General features: G+C 40.3%; 1 protein-coding gene across 4 annotated transcripts in view; it reads left to right on the forward strand.

Annotated features, from left to right (window-relative positions):
- Nucleotides 1-18,839, forward strand: part of LOC311250988 (uncharacterized protein) — a 70,346-nt gene that overhangs the window by 39,336 nt on the left and 12,171 nt on the right. For all 4 annotated transcript variants that reach the window (XM_084343215.1, XM_084343217.1, XM_084343218.1 and 1 more), the window contains 11 exons: nucleotides 158-284; nucleotides 396-515; nucleotides 1,098-1,248; nucleotides 1,329-1,441; nucleotides 2,693-2,843; nucleotides 3,016-3,264; nucleotides 4,241-4,459; nucleotides 8,566-8,747; nucleotides 9,926-10,109; nucleotides 13,611-13,753; nucleotides 15,773-15,954. In XM_084343215.1, coding sequence (XP_084199341.1) covers nucleotides 158-284; nucleotides 396-515; nucleotides 1,098-1,248; nucleotides 1,329-1,441; nucleotides 2,693-2,843; nucleotides 3,016-3,264; nucleotides 4,241-4,459; nucleotides 8,566-8,747; nucleotides 9,926-10,109; nucleotides 13,611-13,753; nucleotides 15,773-15,954 — 1,821 coding nt within the window. The remainder of the gene's footprint in view (nucleotides 1-157; nucleotides 285-395; nucleotides 516-1,097; nucleotides 1,249-1,328; nucleotides 1,442-2,692; nucleotides 2,844-3,015; nucleotides 3,265-4,240; nucleotides 4,460-8,565; nucleotides 8,748-9,925; nucleotides 10,110-13,610; nucleotides 13,754-15,772; nucleotides 15,955-18,839) is intronic.

Raw genomic sequence — 18,839 nt, forward strand, 5'->3', positions numbered from 1 at the left:
TACATCTTAGCTGCTCTGGTTTAATGTCCAAACTAACCAAAATGTTGTCCCCAAAAAATATGTTTTAGTGATAAAAATAACAAACAAACAGAGGAATTAGTTTGATGCATGTTTGATATCCACACTTCCTACCAAACTGCATTCATTCTCTCATCAGCTGGACCACGAAGATCTGCCTTCCCCTGCGCTCTGAGAGCCATCAGACCAGGAACCTCTTCCACGACGTGCATCCCTCCCTGCTGCTCTTTCTGCACCGCCTGCGCTCCATCATCATCTACAATCAGGTAAATCTTGCACCTCTGCAAACTCACATAGGTGAGGTCATTTTTTGGGATCTTAAAACAATTCATGAGGGATCACCTGCTTTCCATTATTCCACTTCTTTGCTTCTACAGAGTGAGAAGCGTCTTGTGACGATGACACGTAAAGACCTGAGTCACAATGTGCTGGAGGTGGAGCACACTGAGGGTATTGAGCGCTGGCTAGTGGTCAAAACTATGGTGCATCCTAAAGAGGTAATGCACACATACTAACATTCTTATCTCAGTCTGTTACTTCACTTTCAGGCGTACGGATCATATCTGGAGTTGAGAGGAAGAAGTTGACATCTGTTTCTACATTTCATCCTTCCTGGGAATTAAACAAAATTCAATGTAGCTTTGCCTTTCTCTGACATCCTCTTAATGTTTCTCTGTAAAAGTCTTTCCATCTCACCAGATTTTGTGAAAAACTCACTCATTATGCAGTCTTCTGGCTCCCACATCACCTGGAACAAATGACAAAAAAATCCATATGAGCACAAAAACACCGTCAAACAGATCTTAATGATGTGTCAGTCTGAAACCTTACTATAATCCCTGTTTCCCTCTATTCTTCTGTCACCTTTCTCCTTCCATTTCCCAGAGGCAGCTCTGTGTTACCTGCAGTTAGGTTATGTTAGAGAAGAAATGAAGCTGAGTGAAAGAAAATATGTCGAGACATGTTGTGCTCCAGATTCCCAGCAGCCATTGAACAGGCATCAAAATCCATTCCTATAAGAAGTCAGTTTGTTTGTGAGCTGCAGCACCTGTTTTGACATTGATCTGTTTCTCCTTCAGATCAAAGAGGATGTGGAGTCCACCGAGCTCGCCCTGGCTTTCCAGCTTGACAGCAGCAACACAGAAAGCGACATTGTATGCCAGCCACAGAAACAGCCCGTGTTTGCTTACCTGCCCCTTCGCAGCTTCGGCTTCCGTTTCATCATCCAAGGTGAGAATGGAGTCTAGAACTATTGAGCTGCTGGTTCATGGACACACAGCTCATTCCTCTCACTCGATTCTCTTCTCCAGGTGACTTTGACATCCCTTCCTCTCGGGAAGACGTCGACAGAGACAGCTCATGGAACCAGTGGCTTCGATCTGAGATACCTCAACTCTTCCTCCAGGCCATGGACGTGTTCACTGTAAGATGATACTGTATCTGCAGGCCGGTGGGAAGAAAACAAATCATTGATAGAACAAATTAGATGAGATGTAATCTATGAATTAAAACTATAGAAGACATTGCAGTAGCAGGTCTTACGGTAAATTCAATATGATATGCAACTGATTTTATTCTTGTAGTAATTCCAGTGGTTTTTCACCATTAATGGAACCCCTCACTTCCTGTAGATGTTTCAAATTAAAAGTATATCAGGAAAAGAAGGGATTGTGCCCTTTGAACCACTGAAATTCTTTAAAAAGGCTCTGAGGACCTGGTTTCAAATACTAAGATTTTTATGCCTCCGTGCCAGTGAGTCCAATGTCCTCTTGGACCCAAGGATGGACTGATGAGGTTTGAGTGGTCAAAGGTCAAGGTCACTATGACCTTTCAAAACACATTAATATGACCAAAGAAAATGAACTTCAACTTTACAATGATGTCAAAATGTTCTGCAAAAAATTTTGCTTTTATTTTTGCTTTTAACAATTGAGACTTGTAAAAGACGACTCCAGATTAGATTATTTAGAATTATACATTTGTTATAAACAGTCTGAGTCATGATGCAAATGTACAGTACACAGAAGAGCCTTACTAACCTTGGCTTTTGATTGAATTATTGCTCTCAAACTGTCATTGTTTTGTGTTCATGTACCATGCCATTTTTCACAGTAAGAAGCTGTTTGAGAAAATAGATTTTTTAGGTCTTAAATGTCAAACATCTGAGCAGGAAGTGCTGGTTTTTATTGATGGTATCTTAACAGTGATTGGAAATTAACAAAAATGAAAACGACCAAAAATAATTAGTAAATAACAACTATATTGGTATTTGGTTAGAAGAAAGACTCAAAACAACCAAGTATGACATGACTCTGTTGTTGTCCTGATTATACTAATGTCTGTACTTTGTACAAAAATACATTTATTCAAGCAACATCAACAGAGGTATTGTGTATAAATGCAAGAGTCTGTTTGCTTTAGCTTGGAAAAACGACTAAAACTATTGATCATTGAAATAGTTTACCTGATTCTGTTTGTAGCTAAGATAAAAAAAAAAATTTAAAAAACACAAACAAAAAGGCTTTCTGAATTTTTGGTATGTGAAGAAAAAGTCACTACAACCTACAACTGTAGGATTTCCAAAACATAATACAGTCATAACAACTAATAGCACTAATTAGTCCTCATCTCTATTTTTCCTTTAAACCAGTGTCCTGTTTGTTCTTTATTCCAGGACCACCCAGAGTTCAGGGGGCTGAAGGGCCTCTGCCAGTTCCTGCAGTTTATCCCCCTGCCTGACGAGGTGCTGGACTTCTTCAAGCCTGTTGCCGGGCAGATTATTCAACTGCTCAAGGGCAAGGCCTTCCTGCCTACTCTCAGCTCAAGTATTACTCACACACACACACACACACACACACACACACACACACACACCAAACAAACAGCAGAAACAAAACAAAATTATGTCTAGTATGTTCTGAGCTCAGCTTTGCTGTACCAGAAACAGAAAACATTGTATCTGACCGTGCAACTTATCCTCTGTGCTCTCTCTCCCAGCTGGTGAGGTTGTGTTCAAGCTGCCGTCCCAAGTGGCCGTCTGTCAGGACGCTGTGATCCGCAACGTGATTGGCGGAGCCGAGCTCGAAAGGCATCTGTCTCTGTCTTATCTCCATCCGGGTTTGAGCCCGGGCCCACCCACTTCCCTGCTCACTCACCTAGGAGTCCGATACCTGCGGGGATCTGATGTTTCTACGGTAACCACAGCCATGGCCAAGGAGCTGATGAGAGTGGAAGGCATCCACTCAGGTGTGTGGAAGAGATAAAGAGGGAGAAATAAACATCAATACATGTATACTGAGAGGCTGTTAGAGTGATTTTACAGCAGCTCAGATCCATTAGGCTGCAGAACAGCTGTGTTCACTACAAACACACACCAGCTTTCATGTAGTTAAAGGCTTACATTATTGTATTGAAAATCTACAATACAATAATCTACAGTATGTTTTATGATGCAGTGTTGACCACATTGTATAAATATTTTCCTGAGAGCTCAATTACTCAGACACTCTTAATTACTATTAAACACACATTCCTATCAAGATGGGGTGAGATGTTAGAACCCGTTGCTGCCAAACATCACTTATCAAGTGTTGTGGCTAAAATAATATTATTTCTGTAATAGAACTTCAACAATTAGTCGATTAATTGATAAGTTGTTTGAAGCAAAATAAGTTGCCAACTATTTGGATGATTGATTCATCGTTGCAGTCATTTTTCAAGCGTAAATGTCAGTGTTGGTTCCAGCTTCTTAAATGTGAGGGTTTGCTGCTTTACTTTCTCATTTATGACAGTAAATGAAGAGTCTTTGGGTTTTTGACAGTTGGTTGGACAAAGAAGCGATTTTAAGACTACTGTTTGAGATTTTATTGACTAAATAGTATAAAATGATTAAAGCAGCGTTATATAGAATTTGGCATTTTGTGAGTGTTGGCGCCGCTCACAGTTTTTCTGAGTGCAACACCTCTGTGGTAAATAGAAATCCCAGGTGTGTAACAGTTTGTCAGACGTAATGTAGGTGCTCACTACAAACAAAACTCATGACATCAGAACAATGTGATGTGTTGAAACATTGTTTGTGTTAAAAACATGGTGGGAGAGTAATAAAGATCTTCATTACTCATTCTTTTAAAAAAAACTCTTGAACACCACCATTCAATTTGTCATTTTTGAGACTTAAATTAAAAATATAAAAAAACATTTTCAACCAACCACTGTCTTCTAGATGGTGGCCTGCGTCAGCTGGCTAGGCTGCTGGTTTGCAACTTCCGAGCTCTGGAGCACGGCTACGGAGAGGCAGACTCTGTCCTGCAAACCCTCAGGGAACTACCCATCATCCCCCTGGCTGACGGGCGTGTGGTGGCACTGGGCGAGGAGGGCGTGTTCTTTCCAATGGAGGAAACCAAGACCAAAAAAAAGAAAGCTCAAGCTCAAGCTCAGACAGGTAATTTCATGTCGGTTTACAATCTACTATACTTAAATTATACTATCATTATTCATTCAACTTCTTATACTCACTGTATGTAACTTCTGTCTCTGTAGTTTGACAGGATAGTGATAGATAGGTCAGGTTAATATTACCTATTCATGAACAAACATGTGGTCTTATACTTAATTTATAAGTTACACAGGAACTTCATGTGTAAGACCACATTAACTTATTTTCTATGTTACAGATGTAGCTGTAACTAACCTATGAGAAAATTACAACTGTAAGATATTTATGAATGACAACATGAAAAGCAATGCCAACCCATCATCATTTAGCCTAGTGGAAACAGTTGAGAAGTTGCCTCCCTTTGCAGAACCATCAAAATCGAACGTCATATCTGATGTCGAAATGTGCAGCACAGAGGACAGGTGTTTATCAGTCAGTCGTGATCTGTAACATGACTTGTTGAAGTCCAATAATGTCTCCGTCTTGACCACCACTATTGTAACTTGTCACTTGAGGCGAGTGAACAAAAGTCAAGTTGAGTCCTATTGTCCGATCAAAGTTTAGACAGCACCCTCTGTTGAAATGAAGCTAAATAGCAATGTAGACGCAGTGTAGTTGTTTGCCTTGGGATTCAATGAAGTGCTGCCTCTTGTTGATTTTTTTTGGAGCTCCCTTACCATCTGTAAAGCAAGAGCTGTGTTAATTTACTACAAATGCAACCGAACATTCCTGACTGCTGTAGCTTTGCATTAAAAGCATTTAAATGGCGAAAACACTGCAACTTTTATTTTGAAGTAGGCTATCACAAGAAATGTTTTGTTCCATGAGTTTAGTACCGCTATAGTTCATCAAGTATGTGTCTACAGGCCATTTTCAGCATTTTTTGACAGCAGATCAGTTTTTAATTTGTCGGAGTAGACTTATACAGTCTGTGGGAGTAATTAAACAAGAAGGAGCTGTCAGATGAAGAGCTGCAGGGGACAGGCTGCACACCTCCAACTTTCCAGAGAGGTAACCAACTCCCTTATTAACATTATCAGGTTCTCTGGCATTGCTTTTCGCTTTGACAACACATCATAAGAAGAAGACAGGGACTTTGATGTGACAAGTGTGCCAAAGTTCGCACATACAACTCAATTTCACTGCGTTATTGTCGACAGGTATACATTTCTTTATTAATATCACACACTGCGTTTTACCTGCGGGACGGGAGAAGGCACAAAATCAATGGAACACTATTGTGTGGGAGTGCATGTTAAGAATGTTTGTGGGTGCAGGCAGGAGTGTACACCACACACAGCAGGCAGGAGCGGGCGGTAATGGTCAGAAATCCTGTGTGTGTGTCAGTTAGATGTGTGTAGTAAGTTTTATTCATGTTACATTTAGTCATGTTTACGGACTTCCTTCCTCACTGTCTGACGTATCAACTGATGTTTCCCCTAGTTCTAGTGACAAGTGACTCAATGAAACATTCCCATTATCTCTGAACATTGTTAAAAACATTTGGAATAATGTAATTACACAATCCATCAAAATATATAACAAAGTTGAGTGGTTATTAGACATTTTAATGCAGAAATGTTTCATCTTTAACTGCCAGATGATATGATTATAGTCAGGTAGTGAGTGAGTGAGTGAGTGAGTGAGTGAATAGGTAGTAGTAGCAGTAAAATCTTGAATATCATACATTGCTTTCATTCATTGTCATTTTATGCTAAATATAAAAGAAGAAAATATGTAAGCACACTGTTGTCTTGTTCCTATTTCTTTTTATTCTACATGACAACACTTCAAGTACATAGTGTAGGTAAAGGCTTGAGTAAACTTGTATGCATTTTGTGTGTGTGTGTGTGTCAGTGTGTTCATATTTAAAGTAAAACTAGTGTGTTTCAGGACCCCCATCTCTTCAGATGACAGAACACTGCGACATCTCAAAAAATAAGTCCATTGCACAGAATGCAGGGGTTTATAGAATCAGAGAAGAATGTGGAACAAGACAGCAGTGTGTGTGTATTTTTGTCTTTTTGTGCAGAGACAGTAATTATCACCCAGCACCTGCAAACAACTCATGGTTATGCATGTGCCTCCTGACTGCACAGTGCTAAATCAACCCCGACAACAAGAGCAAAACACAGATAGAAGAAAAAAAGCCGTCAGAATGTAGGGCAGCACAGTTTCACAGGTTTCTCAAAATTCAACAAACTGATGTAGAAAAACAAAAATAGATAAATATGTATCACCCTGGTGATGGTGAGAGGTGCAAATGTAACACGCTCCATCTGTGCTCATAAACCTCAGCAGTGAAAATGATGGCGTGAAACATGAGATGAAACAAAATAGCACAATTAATTATTTGTTACATTTGGACCGAGGTAGATAAAGTGGCAAGTGGTAATTCAGGCTGTAAAACAGTATTTCATTCTGAGAAGTTACAGAAACAGAGCCTGCTCCGACAGCTGTCTGTTCTCTTAGAAGCAGGCACACTCAAGGACAGTCAGGGCAGCTAAGTAGGTGTACGACAAACTTCACCTCTCTAAGAATAAGCAGATGTACAGACGCTCGCATCAGAACACACAAAAGCGGAGGCATGCCACCCGTGTTGTGCGTCATCACATTCAAGAACGGAACGCAGAGTTTAAGAATGGCAGCCATGAATAATTGATTTTCACATTCTGATGTAAGCATCCTGCCACTGCAGTGTGCTGGCTTTAATAGTCATGTTGTGGAAGAGCTCTGGTGTCCCCATAAGCAACTCAGAGGTGCTTATGGACTCAAATTGATTCTGCTTTACCCTAAGTGTTCTTCCTCCACACATTTTATCATCTCACTTCAGTGCCTCACACGAGCAGCAAGAATGTGAAAAATCGGGTTTAGCAAATACATAACTTTGTTTACTTTAATTAACTTATCATTAAAGATCAGTAGTGAGTCAGTGATCAGTGTTAAGGCTGCAGCTGACATTTTCTTTTTCTGTTTAGTCAGCGATCTTCAAAAACCGTTAACAAATGGATAACCACGGCCAAAATCTTGTTGTGTGAACTAAGATTTATTTGTTTACGAGTGTACATGATAAAGCCTAAAAGATTATTATACAGTACATAGTGATGTGTGTCCTCATCTTAAGAAAGATATTTTAAAGTACCGACCAAAACGGAAACTAAAAACACCAAGTAGCCTTTAAAGCAACATTATGTAGAGATTGACATTTTGTGCTTTTTGGCGCCCCCAACAGTTTCTGAGTGCAACACCACTGTGGTGAATACAAATCCCAGGTGTGTAACAGTTTGTCAGATGTAAGGATGCTAGGATCATCGTAGCTTGGGCTTGGAAACTGGAAACTGCATATGATGTCTGTCAATTTAAAATATCATTTTCAGAGTCAATAGTACATAGTCTCAGTTTGTCATCAAACTAATGAAATGTTAATATATACAATATATAATATAAAGACTACACAGCCAACAGTGTCGTTAGTGACGTCGTCTCGTTGAACACTCACCAAGACCCGTAACTTAAATATTGTAGAGCTGCTCCTGTATATTAGAAGCTCAGCTGTTTTTCAGGTCAGTGAGCGTAGTTGGAGCAAGCCTTGTGCTGCACAAACCTCAGGCTCTGCTAAAATATGAAGTCAAGTGGACAGAGATGTGTGTTTGATAGCTTTAGCTGAGATAAACACAGTGTTCTTCTGAAATATTTAGCAGTGCAGAGATCAGTGGGCAAACGTTCCTTCAGATGCCAGTCTAAGAATGTGGAAAAGTAGGTCACTGGAGGTTTTCAGTTAGACGTATGTAGGTTAAAATTCCCATGAAACAGCTGACAGGACACAACAAATGTATTCTCGCAATGAATTCTTTGTTTCCCAAATCCAGGTTCAAATGAGTGTGTTACTACAGCAGCTTTTGGCTTCTATTAACATCTGTTGGCAGGATAATCTCTTCTGGGAGAGTGAATTATGAATTTAACTGGAATAATGGAACACTTCAGTGTCACTGTACATTGACACTGAAAAGTTTAGAAAATGTAATATGTTTTGTCACTGTGTCATGGATCCTGAGATTAGTTTAGGCTGTGGTTTGTGGTGGTGTTAATCCAGCTTTCCTCTCTTTTCACAGGACCTCTGTCGGCATTGTACAAGGATGTAAATGTCGTTCACCCTGGTCTGCTGAGCTGCGTGGAGCCTCTGGAAAGTCAGCAGGTTCGGGAGCTGCTGAGAAGACTTGGTGTTCATGACCTGGAGCCCCAAAAGCTACTGGAGCAGCACATCTACCCTGCAATACAGAACAACAAATGGAAGGTCTCGTACTGTCTATGCTGGATTTGAAAATTATTTAAGGCTCATTTTAACTAGCAGGTTGTCTGGGGGCGAGTGGGAGTGTGCCGGTGTAGGAGCTCAATCAAGTAGGGGGAACCAGGTTGTGGAGGGCTTTTTGGGGGAGCCAGTGGAGGTTCTGAAGGACAGAGGTTATGTGGTCACAGGTCTAGGAGTGGATGAGCAGCAGAGCCCTGGATATATTGGAGTTTGAGTATTGTGGATAATGTACCATAGAGGACACTGTTGCAGTAATCCAGTCTGGAAGTGATGAATGGCTGTTTTGGTGTTGCGTTTCACGTTTTGTTCATAGGAGAGGGTTTGATCAAAGATGACACCTAGGTTTCAGATGTGAGGGGAGCCATCAGTAGTGAGGGAGAAGTTGTGGGTGGACTTTGTGTGAGTTTTAGGTCCAATAATGATGATTTCGGCTTTATCACAGTTCAGTTTGAGGGAGTTGGTTTGAAGCCAAGATTTTATTGCCATGATGCAGTCTGTCAGGGCTGAGTGAGTGGCAGTGGTGATTTCTTTGGTGGAGATGTAGAGCTGGAAGTTGTCTGTGAAGCAGTGGAACTGAAGTCCATGACGGCAAATTATGTGACCAAGGGGGAGCATGTACTGGATGAAGAGGAGTTCGAGAACTGAACCTTGGGGAACACCTTGGGAGAGGAGAACAGTGGGGGGTTTGCAGTTATTGATGCTGGTGAATTGGTTTCGGCTGTTGAAAGCTGCACCAAGGTCAAGCAGGACAAGAATGTTGATGTTGATGTTGCTAGTATCAGAGGAGAGGAGAAGATTGTTTGTTATTTTGAGCAGAGCTGTTTAAGCACTGTGTTTGGATCGGATCGAAACAGGATTGGAATGGTAAGTACAGGTTATTGGCTGAGAGGTGGGACTTGACTTGGGAGGTGACAGCATGTTGCAGTATTTTGGACAGAAAGGGGAAGTTGGAGATAGGTCCGTAGTTTTTTGGGATGTCAGGGTTTAGTCCAGGTTTTTTTGAGAATGGGGGTGACAGCAGCCAGTTTGAGAGAGCATGGGATAGAGCCAGTGGATAGGGAGGAGTTTACATTGTATTTGGCTTCAAAATGTCTCTCATTCTTTCTTTCATTGTGCTCTTTTTTTCCCTCTACTCTGTCGTTCTCCACTAATTCCACCACCAGTCGAAGCCCGAGGCTGTGGTGGTGAGTTACTTGGTTTTCATCAAGCTGCATGCCTCCTCCAGCAAGGAGTACTCAGACGATGCGGTACCCGTCCTCACCAGCAGGGGTCTGCTGTGCCCGGCCAATGAAAGCGTGCACTTCTCTGAAGAGTACGGCAACATCAACCTGCCAAAGAGACTGCCTGGTACAGACACACACACACACATACATACACACAGTCTGTAAAAAGGTTGATGTACTTAAACATGAACTTCATTGTACTTCTCCAGTTATTGTTCAGTGTCCATGTTGGCCTTTGAAAGCCAGCTAAAAGATTCAGAACTATCAGCAGAACTTGTGTCTTCCTGTCCCCAGCTGCCATCTCCCTTTTCTTCTTCTGGGGATGTTTCTGACATCAGCTGTGTGTTTGCTCATGTTCGTGTATCAGACTGTGTGTGTATTTTCCTTTGTGAGGAAAGTAGTTTGTGATTCTGTGAGGGGTTGCTTCCTTCGTGGGTTACAGAAAGCATGACATGCCTAGGAGTACTGAATAGACTAGTGTGTGTGTGTGTGTGTGTGTGTGTGTGTGTGTGTGTGTGTGTGTGTGTGTGTGTGTGTGTGTGCGCGCACGCGCGCATTTGTGTGTGTTTGTGTGTTATGTAAGTGTTGGTGGAGTGGACAACATGTCATGGAAAATGGATCAGAACACTTTTTTTTGACAAAGAGAGAGGGGCTGAATTCAGACTGATGTTCTCTTTGTTACATTTCTGCTCCTCTGCCCTTTAAACACATCAGTTTGAGCGTTTTTAAACATAATCACACGTTATTAAGGATCTCTTAAAGTTGTTCTCTAACAGTTATATAATGTAAATTGTTTTGTTCCCATTTAATGTTGCATATCTGCAAATAACTATACTCATCCAATACTTACATTCCACAGCATAAAACAATGGTGCATTGCACAGTTCCAGAACATTAAACATAGTGAGATCAGTCCTGTGTTGGAAAGCTATGTTTGATCATATCTCTGCATTAGTCAACTTCCAAGATTTCTTTTAATGATGGTCTGATATTTCATCAAGATAAAAAGATAAACTATTAAACATATCATAAAAAGCATTTATAAAAAAATACTCTACACTAAGTGTGTTTAAAGTAGCTGCGGCAGAGTTCCTGTACTGAAGACAGCAGCATATTTTGGGTGCTTGCTGATGATGCTGTTTATGACATAGACTGCCGATTAAATGTATAATAGCTGCTACTAGTTAGTTTAGGGTCGCCACTTAGCAGCTAAAGGCCCCCGACAAACCAGGCCAACAGTCCGCCTGGTGTGTTGAGTAATTAAAGTCACTCACTGTAAAATAAGCTGGATCATTTTACATAATGATGTGTCTCCTCATCTCCAAACAAAGACTAAAACTGAAACTAAAAATGCAAATTTAGCCTCTAAAATCACCTGGAAACAATATCTTTATAACCTCTATAGTTCAAATAAATGACTAATACTTCCAATATAATTTCAGGGTTTCTCATGTGGATGTACATGTACAGATCATTTAATTGCATCTCCACTGATTTGAAACATAAAGTTAAGCTTTCTCACCATGTGGAGTCCTGCTGAGCCTGTGGAAATTAATGTAGGGTGATCATAGCCTGAGCTTGAAAACTGTGGCTGCGGAGTATGAAAGACGTGGGCATGAGCTAGGCAGGAAGGATCTAACAAAGATATTTTTATTGGTGGCACAATGGGAAATATAGGATTCAGCATTTTTGGAGCTTTTGAGACAAAAATTTGGATATGTTTGCTTTTTTTTCTTAGCCTGTCTCTCTTGAGCCCTTTAACTTTATGGAAGTGCTAAATGCTAAATCACTGGTGTTCCTCTTCACGTTAGTACATCCTGGCAGCTGTGCATGCTCAAGAATAGCAACATTTTTATAAATTCTCAAAATTGTACCCCTGGATAAAAAAAAATTAATAAAACAATATACATCAATTTCCTTCATAAGTATACATGACCCTGAAAACAAAAGACCAAAGAATCAGAGAGAGTAGAATTAGAGAATAGTATTAGAAGTACTAAAGGTGCAAGAACTCTGCTGACTGCATAGTCTGTTTATTTTTACCGCTAATGCAAAAAATAGATGTAACGCATGATACTTGCTTCAATTTATAGGAAGACACATGGAAGACACACACAAGGAAGAGAGACACGTTAAATATGCCTTGATCAGCCTAGATACTCATCCTTTATATCCCTTCCATAAACAAATAAGTAGGCATGGGCCGGTATGAGATTCTGACGGTATGATAACCTTAGGCAAAAATATCACGGTTTCACGGTATTATGATTACAGCTCTAAAATGTGTATTTTGAATGTCTGTATTTAAAAACAAAAAAAGGAAAAAAACATTACACATGTGCTTCTCTTCTTCACCTCATGTTAGAGAAACTAGCTGGTGTTATCCATCTTAGCAATAAAGATTAATGAAAGAAAAAAAGTTATGGTTAACTTTTTTTTTTACTGAGGCAGATATGGTAACTAGCATCCTACAATGGATCTATCTTAGCATGCTAGTTAGCATATCTGCCTCAGTAACAAACAAAAAAAAAGAAGCTACTATCAGAGATATAGAAAAGATAAGATATGGTAACTACCATCTGCCCCAGTAACAAGCTCATTTCACTAATGTCAGACGCTAATACGCTCGTTCATTTCAAGACAACATTAACTTTACCTTGAATTTAGCATACAGCGACGGGTGGTGCTCCCGTAGATAAGCTATCATATTTGATGTATTGCCTCCTCGGGCTGCCACTGTCCGCAAGCACGTTTTGCACGGGCGACCTTCTTCCTCCGCGGCGTGGCCGTCTGGCTTTTTACGGTAGCCGAAGTATTCCCATATAGCCGACTTGGTCCTTTTAGACGGGGGAAAAGTTCGGGGGGCTCGCCTCCTTCAGCCATCATGCTGTTTGTCACTCACAGCAACCGCAGGTGCGCGGGGGGGAGGGCACTTTACGCTGCAGCTGCACGCGGCGTGAGGGACCTCTACTTTCTCTCTGACGAGACGTCACATTAAAAAAAAAAAAAACGCTCATACCGCAGGAACGGTATGACGGAAAATTTTAGTGGTTTTGAAACCTTGACTTTTTCATACCGTGGTATACCTTGAAACCGGTAACCGGCCCATGCCTACACATAAGGCCATGGGGAGAACAAGTGCCAGCCTGACATATATCCATGCTGTTGTTAGTGCTACTGTACTATACTGAACTGTATTTCCCATGAAGCTAGTGTCACCAATTCCCTCCTGGTAGAGGATGTTACAATCTTTTATTTTGCCTCATTTTGTTTGCTGTCAGGCTTGACTGAGAAAGCTAGTGATTCCTCCCTCTCAGGCCTTGGCTTTGTTCACCATCCACCACTGCCAGAAAACCTCGAAAGCTTTGGTTCTGTTTGTAGTGGATAAGCAGTGTAGGAGTTCACCTGTTGGCTGTAAATCAGTGCAGCAGACTGTTAGATTTGACTAATTACACCAATGATGAACTCCTGTCATCACGCTTCAGTCCTTACTTGTCTTTGATTATCTCATCTCATCTTACCTGTTTGATGCTCATCACATTCATGCATCGTGTACAGTATTGTTTTTCTCCTCCTCCTGTAAACAGTCATCCTTCTGCCTGTCTGTGTTTCTTTTCTCAACCAGGCTATGATTGGGTCCTGCTGAGTCCGTGCTATGTGCAGACAGACGGTGATGTAGAAGGATGGAGAGAGCTGTTCAGCAGACTGGGAGTCAGAGACGGCCTCATCATCCGCAAAGAGAAACAAACACTCACTGCTAAAGAACTGGTGAGGAGGACACTGTAACACTGTTACCTCAGCTGTTTATAGATCACACAAAAATGCAATTATACCGTAGGTAAGAGCAGACCCAAGGTCGTGACAGCGCCACCTGTTAGCCCAGATGATGAAGGGCTCTGCATGTGTTGTGTAAGGACACAATATTTACTGGTTGCATGGACACCAGACGCAGAGCACAATCATCCTGAAACATTACAAACTAACTGTGACTCATCATGATGAATAAGCTAGTCATTAAAAGATGAAGATATTAACCATTATGAGTCACACAAGGACTAGAGGGATCAATAGCTGCTCTGAGGATAAGCAGAAAAGGCAGGTGAGTGATGGGACGTGTCACAGACAGAGCTGAGGCTGCACTGTTCACATTCCTGATGCCTGTTTTAGCCTGGGCTACAGCGAGCAGGAATGATACGTGGATTCATCATGATACTATCAGTCATTATTTGACCTATACTGCCTTCGTGTCATATGGCAAAATACGATACTTACATAATTCCTGCTTAAAAACACTGTACACATCAGGTGCAGACACTGAACTATAAAATTTAGATGGCAATCCAAAGGCAGGACTTGATATCTGTGGTTATCGTTGCACTGTTTTGTTTGGTGTTAAATTGTGAATATTAATGTGTGAAGAAGCTGAAAACTCATTTATAGTGCAAAACACACTTTACAGAACACAATGAAAATAACGTAAGGGAGCATGGTATATTGGGTATTATATTTTTTTGAGTCACGGGCCAAGTTGGCATGTAGATGAAAAAAATCCACCGGCCAAAATGATATATTGCTGTTTTTGTCACATCTGTGCGTTTATTTCAGTACATTTACTGCAGTTAATAAGGTATAATGTTGAATACAAACTTAATAAAGAAGCCAGAGCAAAATTTAAAGTAAAATTATTTGTGTTAATTAGTGGATCAGTGGTTAATCAATTCAAGCCTGAAAAAAACGTACAAAGACTAAACTCAATTATTTTGATTTATTTGCTATGAAATGTACATAAGGTTTAAATATGAAAGTAAATTTAAAAGGTCACGATGCGTAATTAATTTAATCTTAAAAATGAAAATAGCTGATTTTCAGTCAGAGAGATAACCTGTGCTCATAGTTCAGTTATAAGATCTAGGCATGCACGATATGGATTTTTTTCTGCCGATGCGATATCCGATAATTAATTCTTCAGCTCAAATTCTTAAGTTTATGCCCACCTGAGGGTAAGAGAAGGCTACGATGTAGTGAGCAAAGATGGATGATTTAATATTTCATACCTCGTTTCATACCAACTTTAAATGTGCATACCACTAGCTAGTGTATCATAGTGTGTTGATTAGTGATGTTGATGATAAATCATTAATCAAGTGATCTCAGTTAAGAATTTCACTGATTTAAAAATCATGTGAGTCAGTCAGAGATGGGCACACATTACAAATACATGCTTATCAAATATATCAAAATAAAATACAGAATGCTGGTACTAGAAAACGTATTGCATTAAAATATAAGTACTTTGTAATTTAAGAAAAAAGAACAAAGACATTCTTGTACTTGTTAGGTCAATGAAAGCAATCTGGCTTTGTATTATCGACTCCATTATTGTGCAACGACCTACAAACATTCCATTACCCTGCATCCCTAATAAATCTTTGTGCTTCACGGAGTGACGGAGGTCTGCTGACAGTGCTGTCAGCTGAAGAGTCACTACACTGGACGACAGTCAGAAGCAGTTTAGCTGACTTCTCTAGCATTCATCACTGAAGCAGAGTGTTTCCCTCTGCTTCCATTACCCTTCTCTATTTCCATCACTTATGTGGTGTGTAGTTTACAGCCTGCCATGCTGTTGCAGCTTAAAGGAAAAAAACAGTAATTCAGCTGATTAAAAAAAAACACAGTTGTCCCTCTATAATATGACTGCAGCTTAATGGCTTTATAATATTTCATTTCAATAACAGTATTTGTCTCTCTTATCATACTCTCTCCCTCCTCCTCCTCCTCCTCCTCCAGGCATCCAGCCCCTGGTCAGTGGAAAGTGCAGCATGGTACCAAATTCCAGTGGAGGGCTGTGTGCTCGATGACTACCCCTGCGAGGAGTTTTATGCCCTGGCCACAGCCCAGCTGCCGGGCTCCCTCCTCCTGCAGCAGAGAATGGCCTTACTGGAGCTGCTGGCAGCCAACTGGAATACTGGGTAACAAACATACATGGACACACACTCACTTACATATTTCTCCTCCTGTGTCATATTCTATCCAGGTGAAGATTTTCACAATTGAGAAGCAGGTGCATTGAAAGGGTTTCTGTTGTGTTAAGGTAGCCAGTGGCGTAACGGTTTAGTCAGTGTCAGGTAATAACACTGGCATTAAGTGTTTACTGGGGTGAAGTGGGGACATTGTTTTTACAGTTCAGTGTTTTGTTTTTTTTCGCCCTGAGAAACACATGAGCCTTTTGTTTGGCTTTTGTTGGAGGTCGCCAGAGGGATCAGTCAGGGGATTCATTTGTGTGGATTTAGTTGCTCTTAGCTCTGCCTCATCTCCTGAGTTACTGTTACAGATTTGTGTAAGCAGACGACGGCAGTTCAGGTAAAGAGGTCACCCGAGCTTAGATAGTCATTGTGGTGAACAGTAGACACTATGAAGGATTAGATTGTGTGATGCTGTATCCCAAGTAACCTTTTTATATCACAGTTGGACGAATCACAATGAGGTCGTTTAAGCATCATTTATGAGTTATACTTTGCACGACAGTCAACAACTTTTCCAAAGCATGCCACTGAATTTTATATTGCAGCTATTTAGGTATTGCCCTCCACAATGTTCACCTTTGCTTTTTATTTGTCTGCAGTCCTGAGCAGCTGCAGAATTGGGCTTACCCCCACTTGCACTCTAATGCAGCAGACCTGCAGATCAGTTAAATCACTTGATTGTTTCAAATACCTTACCATGCAAAGATAACGTAAGAGACAAATAGAATCATATCTATAGTTTTCATGGTATGCATTACCTGTCTTAAAGGGGTTCCCATACTATACTTAAAGGAATGGAAACTACTGGCTGCCTGGAAGTGAAACACTGTGGTTGATCTGAATTTTAGTCAGCAGTAATGACAAACAAGACAACATGCCTGAAGCACTCAAATAAGGTGCAATACATTACGGGAGATATTTTAAGACTTGACATGTGTTGCGTACATCTGGAAAGCAATGGAGCACAAATAATCATTTTTTTCCGCTTCTGAACTTGAAATTTAATTGAAGTGAAGATGCTTGTTAACCTTCAAGTGTGAATTCATCCTGCAGGAGAAATATTGGTTGAATAAAGCATAAAGTCATTAGTGTGAGATTTTTTGTTGAAACTCCTTTTTCACAAGATTATTTCATTAAATATATAAAATAATATAACAGCGCTTGCTTGATATAACTGGCTGCTTGAGTCGTTGCACTTGATTGGACCTACAGTGAGCCATTTAAAAAAGACAGATTCTGGCAGGAATGCACTGAGGGGAAGGTCTAATTGTTTGAAAAGAGGAGGCAGCTCTGTTGCCTTTCGCTGTTGTAGTGCTTTATAGAGAGCCCGGTATAGTAACTTTATAAAGCACCTTTTAACTTGCTGCAGTAACATCACTGCCACTGACATTTAGGTGTTTTTCTGTTTCAAGTATGATGTTTCACCCTCACTGTTGATACCTGGTTAGTCTCTTTCTAGTGTGTCGGAGAAAACAGTCCTGCTGATATACATCTCCTTGATCCGCATGTTCAATTTCCGACTCCAAACATCGGTTCAGCCCTTTAGCACAAACACAGTTTGCCTGTTTACAGCCTAAAGAAAGGACTGGAAATTGACTCCTCTAGGTGCTCACGTAAACAGTGACGTGGTAGAGCAACATATTGAGGTCTCGGAGAGATAATCCACATAATAACAGTATTGGTAACTATTTTCAAATTTGAGCCTTGCATTAAGGGTGGATGACCTGGGCCAAAAATAATGTCATTCTATAACAAATATTTAAATAATTACATGTTGCAAATGATTCTTCGTGTCTGTTGGATATAATAAGCAATTGGTGAGGCTGAAAATACACATACAAAGTATGACGAATATGAAATTTAGCTCCAGGTGCCAAACTTAAAGAAAATCATAACTAAAAAAGTATTCAGAGTACAGCAATAGGATCTTTTCAAGAGAATCCATGACATGAACTGGGTAGGCCTAGGTGAGTTGGTATGGCCTGAACCTATATTTCCCCAGAAATAATTGCAATAAATGAAATGATTGCCATTTTAAAAACACATTTTGCCACTGATATCATGAAGATATATGAGCATGATAATGTAAGTACACCCTTTCAAAGAGCAATGATTTTTTAGTTCTTAATATTCAGACATTGGAATTGGATGTGAAAAACATACTTAAATATTGTAAAAAAAAAAAATTATAATAATAATAATAATAATAAAATACATGGAATGTAACCAAACAACCACAACAATAAATAAAATGTGAAAAAATGCTGAGGTGCTGTGCCCGAGTCGTATATTGGTCAGGAACATGCTATTAGTTTTTTGGCATTTTGTTGGCTAAAACATTGGTGACATTGTCATTTCAAAATTATTACATGCCATTATTCAGGTCAGCAAAAATGATTGAGGTCATGTCCATATAGCGATAAGTCCATAAGACATGTATGATAGGTCACTCATGTAACTATTGTGACAGGCCGACTTGCCAGAGGTAACACATTAGACTAAAGGCAGGGTAACACTGAAGCGGGTCGGCTGTCAATCTCCCAGCACATAGAAACTAAAAGTCCTTTTTTTATACCGTGGCTGTGTAGCACAACTGTCATCTATTACACTGGTCAGATTGACACAAGATGATTGGTCCTTTGAGTTTCTCAGTGCATTTAACTCTGACCATTAAACACGTGCAGTGCTGCTGAGTGCTGTATATTCTGCAGAGGAATGTAGGTCACACAGTTCTGCCACTTTGTTGAACGTCACAAGAGGCATCAGGATCACTGAGCTACAACTTCAGATCATGCTTTGTAATCACAGGATCTCTGAAGTTATAGGATCCT

Source organism: Pagrus pagrus (assembly GCF_965226575.1).
Source record: "Pagrus pagrus genome assembly, chromosome: 21".
Lineage (NCBI taxonomy): Eukaryota > Metazoa > Chordata > Actinopteri > Spariformes > Sparidae > Pagrus > Pagrus pagrus.